The sequence below is a fragment of the Austrofundulus limnaeus genome, unplaced genomic scaffold (genome assembly GCF_001266775.1).
Source record: "Austrofundulus limnaeus strain Quisiro unplaced genomic scaffold, Austrofundulus_limnaeus-1.0 Scaffold4, whole genome shotgun sequence".
Lineage (NCBI taxonomy): Eukaryota > Metazoa > Chordata > Actinopteri > Cyprinodontiformes > Rivulidae > Austrofundulus > Austrofundulus limnaeus.
The window spans coordinates 3582312-3591170 of NW_013952406.1; the positions used below are offsets into that span (position 1 = coordinate 3582312).

The following is an 8859-nucleotide window of genomic DNA, read 5'->3' on the forward strand; positions in this document are numbered from 1 at the left end:
GAATTGAGGCAGTTCTGAAGGCAAAAGGGGGTCCAACCCGTTACTAGCGTGGTGTACCTAATAAAGTGGCCGGTGAGTGTATATGCTGTATATAAGTCTTCAACAGAAATTTGAGATACAAATGTAAGTATTTATCTATGACATCAGTTTATTATAGGATCATCAGTGAGATTGAGGTATTTGAGAAGTTTATTCCAGATATCATTAAAGGCTGATATATTGTTGTATTTCATTTTAAACCTTGATGAAATTGTATTTTTGTTTCCTAGATTTTCCCCTCTAAAGTGGACCCTCGCTGGCCTGGCCCTCCGCCCAGTCAGCTGGCCCTGGCCCTGCAGCAGGCCATGGCTAAAGAACTGATGCGAGCCAAGCAAGGCCAAATTCAGCAGGGGTGTCTGGCCTTTCGCTTGTTGCAGGCCATCACTGCCCTGCTCACCTCCACCCACGCGGGGCCTATTGTCATGGCGATGCACCGCACTCACGCCCTCTCCTGTCCTCTGATGCGTCAGCTTCACCTCTACCAGGTTGAACACACGGCACTGCTAGTCGGTGCACAAGCATTTATTTCTCCTGCTTTAATTTAACATGTAATATTTTTGTTTTAGCGCCTTGTGTCCCAGGATGTTGCTTTCTCCTCCCTGTTCCTCAAAGTCATTGTTGAGATGTTAATGTGGTTAGACAACCCGACTGTGGAGGTATCACCTCTGAAGACTCTGCTCAAATCCTTTGCTGGTCAGAGCACTGTTAAACACAGACATGGTGATGGTGAGCACCTCAGCAGTTTGGTGTTTCAGGTGCGTTTATGATTTGCATAAATAAGACGTGATGTAACGAGCGTGTCTCTGCTCTGCAGTGCGTACAGCTTTCATCCACCTGGCTGAGGCTTTGGCGTATCGCAGAGACACGGAGGCGCCACTAAGAACCYTCATAGGGATGCTTAAAGCAGGCGAGAGGTGCAATGCTGAAGCTGAGCTCATTGGCAAAGGTATTTATGGAGTCAAGAATTAAAACAGAATATTCAAAACCACAGACGATTCTTTCTGATATTCACTGCGCAAACAGACACAACTCTGAATTAATGGAGTCATTTGGGAGTAAAGACCTGCTGAATTCAGGATGATCAGAGTTTAGATTTAGATGTGATTAAAACTACATGTTAATTTGTTAAATCACTCTTAGACTGATTTCTTTGATCATTATTCCAATTCTTTTAAGCTGTTAAGCCAAAAAAATACCTTTTTAAATAAAATACACCAAAACCGGTGTTGTGACAGAGCACAAAACCAAATTTATTCAAAGATGTCTGTTTTAAGCAAAACATACCAAACCGAGATTCAGGAGCTGCTTTCAAACTTTACCAATAATTCCTAAATGTTCTTTAGTGTTACAAGGGCTGATGGAGGTGAAGTCACCATATTTGGAGGAGCTACTGTCCCTGCTGATGACGGTCGGTACCCAGAATGGGACAGCTGGCCCCGCTGCCATGGTGATATCCTTGCTCCTTCAGGAAAGTGAAGAGCGAGCAGTGAAGAAGGAAGTGGATGTGAAGAGGCGTGTCTTGTAATTCTGTTTCCTTTTCAGCTCAGATATGAAATATTTCTGGTTTAGTATGTATTAGCTTAGGTGCTAACACAAAAGCTAACAAGGTAACTATTTTTTTTCCTCAATAGCTCTGAGGTAACAAAATCAGGACTGAACTCTGGTCTGCTGGTTGACTGGCTGGAGCACCTAGACCCTGAGGTAACTTCAGTTTGTTCAGACCTTCAACAGAAGCTGCTGTTTTCCCTCAACAAGGTAAGACGTGTGTTAGTCGTTTTTGTTTTTTTTTTTTTTTTTTTTGTAGCACATCAGATTGCTTCAGTAGTGATTTGTTCTGTACGGTTTATGTTTCAGGCACGGGGCACTCCAGCTTACAGACCTTATCTTTTGGCTTTACTCACACATCAGTCCAACTGGTCCACTCTGCTGCAGTGTATCAGTGCTCTGCTCAGCAAGCATAAAGAATACAAGTACGCGATTTAAAAAAACTGCTATGTTCTTAATATTTTATCAGTTTGTCTTATTTTGAAACCTTTTTGGTCACTTGTTTATCAGACTCGATCCATCATCGGCTCTGGACTTCCTTTGGGCGTGCAGCCACATTCCTCGTATCTGGCAAGGGCGCGACCAGAAAATTCCCCAGGTACGATCAAAACCCTGCTTTCTCTCCTTACTTTGTCTCTGTTTATTAATGTTTTTTTTTTGTTTCTAATGAGAAGAAAGTCCAACAGAGTTACATTTGCAAAAGCTGCTAACTCTGGTGTTTTTATTTCCGCTTGTTCAGAAGAAAACGGAGAAATTTGTACTACGACTGAGCTCAGAGGAGCTCATCAGCCTGGTGGATCTGATCTTGTCAGAGTCCGAGCTCAACAGTTGTAACTCACCACACGATGACAAAAGTGGACCAGACCAGGCTTCCTGTTCTCTCATTCAGTCCAGACTGCCCCTCCTGCATTCGTACTGTGATGGAGCTCTGGAAAACATCAAGAAAGTGTCAGAATACCTCATCAGCTGCACAAAGAAGTGGGATGACAGGTAAAGTTTTTATTATTTTTTTATTTTTCTTTTTATTTATTTATTTATTTTTGCATCCATTGTTTCAGATCCAGAATATTGTCTTATTATGTCTTATTATATTCCACTTGTGGATGGGCGTGGTACTTAACTGTCATACAAGTACTTTTTAAGACAATGATGTTATTTTAACTATGTTTACTTTAGCTGTGGCTTTGTTTTGGTTCATTTGTGAAGCTGAGATCAAGTCACTTCCTGCATCTTCGTGGTCAAACAGCCATAAAAGCATCTGAAGTTTACACACATTCTGAAATTTATTGTACATGTAGCCTAAATGCAGTCTAATAATGAAATCATTTAAGGTTTATTTAAAGTAAAACGTTTTTTTTTCTCAGATGCTGTAGAGATTTGAAACGTTGATGAGTTTCTCTGCAGGAGAAAAGCCAAAAACAGTACATCTGTACATACAAGAGCAAGTTTTGTTGTGTTAAAATGTGGGTGGCAACAGATGGGTGTGTTGCAGAATGGAGGAGAAAAAGCTGAACCGATGTGTTGCTCTTGGTTCTGCAGTGATAATTATTCATTTCTCAGTATAGTCCAGCTCTCTGTGTTGGGTTGTTTGTGATATTACAGTCCTCAATCACGCCATCCGGTTTGCATTTCATAGTTACTCAAAGTATTTTGTTTTTTATGTTGCGTTCACACACTACAGCTAAATTGCAGCAGATTTCCTTCCCAGCACAGCTGAACTTTTTCGACTTCCCGTCACCCACAATGCTTTGGACCAGGGAAAACTCGATAATTAGGTCTATTGGTGTGAAATTAAAACCAGCAGAAGTCGTCTGTGCTGTGATCTCTTTAAAAGCTTAGTGTATTTTAATGAATGCAAGAGGATTAAGGCTGAAGCTCTAAACTTGCCTGTGTTGTGCGTTTCTGCTCTGACTTAGCTGTCAGAGATCAGGGTGCAAGTCTTTGTGGAGGCAAACCCTCCTTTCATGAATACGTCTCTGCTTATTAAACCACTTTAATGAGGAAACTTTGGCCAAGGTCAAGCAAAATTAGCTTCAGAATTACAGTATTTTAAGTAGCGCTAAGCTTTCTGGTAAAATAGTTGCGAGAGAAAACATGGCAGGATAAAAACACGTTGGAAGTAAAAAGGTTTTGGCCTTGTGTTGAATAAACACTCCATTGGAAGTTAAGCTTTCTTATTGCGAGAGCTTGCTGGCAGATAAGCTGGTGTTTATTCCAATTACACACAAACTATTGGACAAGCAGCAAACTCTTTACTTTTGCTCAAGGTCGCTGATTTGTTTAAAAGCAAAACTGTAATAAACTCCTCGTTTTTTAGAGTGGCTCATGTGTCTGACAAGAGCCTTAACTAGTAAGAGGATTTTGAGAAGCTGCAGAGACTTAAATGAAAATATCTGAATTACATTATGCTATTCACATCTTCAGTTTGCATACATGTACATTAATTATTGCTGCTTGTAGACAGAAACAAAAGAGAACAGCTTTAATGTGATCCATAATCTCTGATTACACATCAGCTCTGGTAGTATTTATTTTTAAACAAATGTGTTTAAAATCGATAAAAGAGTGGCAGTACAACAATAAGATCAAGCTCACGTAAGCTGATCAGCTTGGAGGAGAGGGAGTTACTATGGCAATGCAAAACCTGACATTATTTTTAAATTAATTAATTTTATTTTCATTTATCCCTCAGTGCAATGAGTACGCGGTGCCAGAACCTGCTGCTGCAGATTTACCTGCACTTTCCAGAGGTCATCCAACACGTCACCCTGCCTGCAGGCACGTTCAGCAGCGGAGGAGCTGCAGATGGCAGCAGCTGCAAGGTAAACACGCCTAAACTCGCAGAATATGCTGAGTCGGGTCTCTGTTAGCTCCCCCGGAAATGCTTTATCTTCAGTTCGCTGCGCTCGCTTCAAAGCTCTCCGGAAGTGTCTTGTACTCAGTAGCTGCTCTCGGTTAATAACCTGCGGAAAAGCTGCAGGTTTTGACGAGAGCTGAGTCACTCCTCCGGGGTAATAAACTGTCAGAGATGCTGTGGACTCCAGGTGAGTCGTTTATGTTATAGATGACATACAGTTAACACAAGTTAAGTTTGTGTTCCATCATCMGCAAGGTGTTCGTTTATTAATGTGTGAAAGTGRAAAATTAACATTCCTGAATATTGCATCAACCGACACACACACATATATATCAAATATTATTTTTTAATGAGGAGGGTGAACAGTGTGAACGACTCAAATGAACCAGGTCATTTTAGTGATTGACTCAGATTAACCTGGTTTACCAGCTTTATTGTTGACACAAATTGGAACTGATCCTGAGAGAGKGCTTTTTTTTCCCACGGGAGTTAAATTGGTGACTTACGTGAGTAGGCAGGGTTCCTGCAGATCCTTAAAAACTCTTAAAAGGCATTGAATTCATCAGTCCAATAAGAAGGCCTTAATTAGCCTTAAAATGTCTTAAATCAATCTTTCAGGCGTCTTAAAAACATTGACACATTGTAAGTAGGATGATTGTAATTTGTCTCAAATATTAAAAATAATTGGTAACATTTATTAGTTTTTGTAAATAGTTGACCAAATGCCTCTCGTAGCTAGTTTTTTTGTGTTAGAATAAACATTTGGGTAAAAGTGTTGCTAAGATTTTTTTTTTTTTTTCTTCATTTGTGTTTATAAAGTTTACTGTTTACTATTTTGTAAAGTTGGTCTTAAATTGAATTTCAAGTGGCATTAAAGAGGTCTTAAACACTCTTAAATTTTACTGGCCTTAAGCTGTAGGAACCCTGCTAAGATGTGACGGCTTGTCCAGGGACTCCAGGGGGTTAATCGTCATTTTATTTGTTACCGGCTAAATACCACAATTAACCATTATTTTTGTTTTTTAACTTTAGTTACACAGTTAGAATCTGTCAAAACTCACAAGTCATGATATACAGCTTTCTGATTTGCTCGACTAAAGCTAAACTATGCAAACAGAAAGATAAACAGAAGTGGTTTATAGTGAAAATGATTTGTCTTCTGTGATGAACACTGCACGACAGGAATGACGTTCAGGTTTAACCATCACTCTACATTTCTTTTTCTTCAGCTCGATGTCCTGGTCCATCGCCTTCTCACCCTGCTCGCTGATGTTGGAGACTCTAAATCTGCCGAGGGTCGTGCGTCTGACGCCAATCTCGCCTGTAGGAAGCTGTCTGTGTCYCATCCAGTCCTTTTACTCCGGTAGGTTTTGAGATTTATTTCTGCCGTAAAGAAGTTTCCAGCCTGATGATGGATTATTTATTTATAAATTTTATTTTATTTTTTTACTCTCAGACACCTGCCCATGATCGCGGGGCTCCTTCATGGTCGCATTCACCTCAACATGCAAGAGTTTCGGCAGCAAAACCACATGACGTTCTTCAGCAACGTGCTTGCCATCTTGGAGCTGCTGCAGCCGCTTGTGTTCCACAGTGACCACCAGAGGGCGCTTCAAGACTGCCTCCTGTCCTTTATGAAAGTCCTTCAGGTGCTCACATGGTTTCAAATCCCCTCCAGGGGATTTAGGTTTAACTTACAATATGGTGACTTGTTTAAAAAGCTACAAATCAAAGTCTGACTTTAATATTTGCATTTTTTTGTTAGAACTTTCAGAGGAGTCGTTCTCCACTGGTCTTCATTAACAAGTTTCTGCAGTTCACACAAAACTACATAACACACGACGCAGCGGCAGCCGTTCCTTTTCTACAAAAACATTCTGACATTTTGCAGTAAGTCAGAGCTGTAACTTATGAATACAATGTGATTACTTTGAAGGATTACTTTGTTATGGTTTTACAGAAAATAAAAATACTTTATTTTTTAGGAGATTGTGTGCAGAAAATCCAGACCTGGTTCGYTTGAAATCTCTGCTTGCTGGACTCACTTTGCCAGTAAAAAGCTCTTCAGCGGAGGTTACAGCAGAGGAGAGAGATGGTGAGCACCTTTGTGATCGTTAGTTTTTATTCCTGTCTCCTGAAAAGACTTGTATATTAAAAGTAAAAGCATCCGTGCTTCTTTTGCAATGATGCAACTTTTAGAGCAACTTTGTTTTTCATTTTTTTGAGAACTGTAGTTTCTACAAGAATATTTTTTCTATTAAATATTTTTTCTCTTTTTTTGCAGATGATTTGTCGACCGGCTCTCTGCCTCTGGTCAACATATCTGCGTCATTTTSTCTGAGTGCTGCAGATATGACAGCATACTCGAAGAAGATGTCTAAAGGAGGGGCAGTGGAGGGTGAGAGACGTACTGTTGCACCAGTTTCACCTGCATTTATTTTTTTATTTTTTTATCTTTAATGACTAATACGTTGACTTTTTCTCCTATCTGCTATAGATGTGTTGGAGGTGTTGACAGAAGTGGATGAGAAGTCAAGGAGGAGCCCAGAGATCATACAGTGCTTCACCGTGAGTCACAAGCAGAAGTCTTGGATGACACATGTTGGTGTGTAACGCRTCACTCACCAGTTTGTGTGGCTGTTTGTAGAACGATCTGCAGAGACTCATGACTTCGTCTGAGGAGCTGAGTCGGAACATGGCCTTCAGCTTGGCTCTGCGCTGCATCCAGAATAATCCAAGGTAGATTGAATTTAAAACAAAGTTTGCCAAATTCTAATTAAAACAATGAATGTGATCATTGTTTTTTTCTGCTTGTGATGTAGCCTGGCGACAGACTTCCTGCCAACGTTCATGTACTGTATGGGAAGTGGGAACTTCGACGTGGTGCAGACCGCTCTAAGGAATCTTCCAGAATATGTACTGCTGTGCCAAGGTGAGATTCTAATGAGTGATATCATCAAAATGAAACTACAGAGAAGCTGCTTGTCTTATCAGGTCAGAATACTGAAACATCCATAATTTTTCTACAAGATTGCCTTTTTTTTTATTCCCTCTGCAGAACATGCAGACATTTTGCTCCACAAGGCGTTTTTGGTCGGTATTTATGGACAAATCGACACCAGTTCAGTGATCTCAGAGTCCATGAAGGTCCTTCATATGGAAGCAACAACATAACGACGTCTTCGTGTCCCGCTCATTATACGGTCATTCCTGACATCTGTTTTGTTTTTTACAACTTCACTTTTGGCCAAACATCTCATTTAATCTTTCACCAATTAAAAGATTTCCACTGGAAAGTTGTCACAAAAAAAATATTAATAATAATAATAATACTGGGAAAACCAGAATTGAGATTTATGTTTATTCTATTGACACCAAAATGCATAATTTGGAACGAGAATTGAATGATTTAATCAGGTTTTCTCAGTGTTTTATTTCTAAACTAAATTGTTCAAACCAATAATAATAATAATAAAAAGATTCACATTTAAAATTAATAGAAGCATTTGTCTTGAATTTAGAGGAATTTATTTGTATTTCTGAAGTTAATACATTAAAAACGTAAAGTTTTAGCATTTGTATATATAAAATACAACTTGTATACACAATTGAAATAATTTTTTTCTGGGTCAAAGCAGTGTTTGTAATGACCTTATTTGATAATTTTGTCTTTATTTTAAATTGGACACAATTTCTCGAAAAAATATTCCCGACTGTTACACAAAAAGTTTTCTGTTATTAAAATCAAAATACATTTWCACCCAAAATGTCACAGTTCTTCTAAAAAAAAAAGTTTGTGAGTTGCCTTATTGGGACATTAATAAAAMAAGTTTCCATAAATTCCTCTGTTTTTTTCACCTGTCTAACAAAGTACGGTTTTACATTTCAGAAGTTAATTTCTGCTGTTTGGAAACTCGGTGGAGACGTCTGCAATCAGTTTAATAAACTGTAAAAACAGAAAACTCACAGAACTCATAATTGTCTTTCAGAATAATATTTCAACACCTCAAATACGATCGTGAGAAAAAAGAAAAAAAACAAGAAAAATTAAACGGTAAAGGGTTTCATTTTGTTCCAATAATACCCGGATTGTGATAAACCTGACACGACTGTCACATGCTCGCTCTTCACCGTACGGGCGAATGAAAGGAGTGCTGTGATGGAAACCATTTAGCCATGAAAGTGGGAGTTGTTTAGTCGAGCAATTGTCTTCAACTAAAAATGTCTTGATGGAGACAAAGGAAAAAAATCTAATAATGTGGAGGCATGCTGGTAAACAAGGAAAGTGGGCGAGTCTGTTGAGGGGAAACTAACCGTGGTGATAATTGTTCGATTAGTCAGACCAAAGGTTTCTTTGAAGACGTGATGCGGGCAGGTCATTTTTCCAGCACTCAGTGCTGCTGGTGTTTCGTTACATG

General features: G+C 39.3%; 1 protein-coding gene across 2 annotated transcripts in view; it reads left to right on the forward strand.

Moving 5' to 3' along the window:
• ints1 (integrator complex subunit 1) overlaps nucleotides 1–8403 on the forward strand; it is a 28193-nt gene extending 19790 nt beyond the window's left edge. The window contains exons 31-48 of one of the 2 annotated variants that reach the window (XM_014023648.1): nucleotides 270–524; nucleotides 606–765; nucleotides 854–985; nucleotides 1383–1560; nucleotides 1671–1794; nucleotides 1894–2009; nucleotides 2095–2182; nucleotides 2324–2574; nucleotides 4277–4406; nucleotides 5671–5804; nucleotides 5898–6090; nucleotides 6207–6331; nucleotides 6427–6536; nucleotides 6726–6839; nucleotides 6939–7009; nucleotides 7089–7180; nucleotides 7264–7373; nucleotides 7500–8403. In XM_014023648.1, coding sequence (XP_013879102.1) covers nucleotides 270–524; nucleotides 606–765; nucleotides 854–985; nucleotides 1383–1560; nucleotides 1671–1794; nucleotides 1894–2009; nucleotides 2095–2182; nucleotides 2324–2574; nucleotides 4277–4406; nucleotides 5671–5804; nucleotides 5898–6090; nucleotides 6207–6331; nucleotides 6427–6536; nucleotides 6726–6839; nucleotides 6939–7009; nucleotides 7089–7180; nucleotides 7264–7373; nucleotides 7500–7615 — 2499 coding nt within the window. In that variant the 3' untranslated portion in view covers nucleotides 7616–8403. The remainder of the gene's footprint in view (nucleotides 1–269; nucleotides 525–605; nucleotides 766–853; nucleotides 986–1382; nucleotides 1561–1670; nucleotides 1795–1893; nucleotides 2010–2094; nucleotides 2183–2323; nucleotides 2575–4276; nucleotides 4407–5670; nucleotides 5805–5897; nucleotides 6091–6206; nucleotides 6332–6426; nucleotides 6537–6725; nucleotides 6840–6938; nucleotides 7010–7088; nucleotides 7181–7263; nucleotides 7374–7499) is intronic. The other variant, XM_014023656.1, reaches the window with a different exon arrangement.
• Nucleotides 8404–8859: the final 456 nt, after the last annotated feature.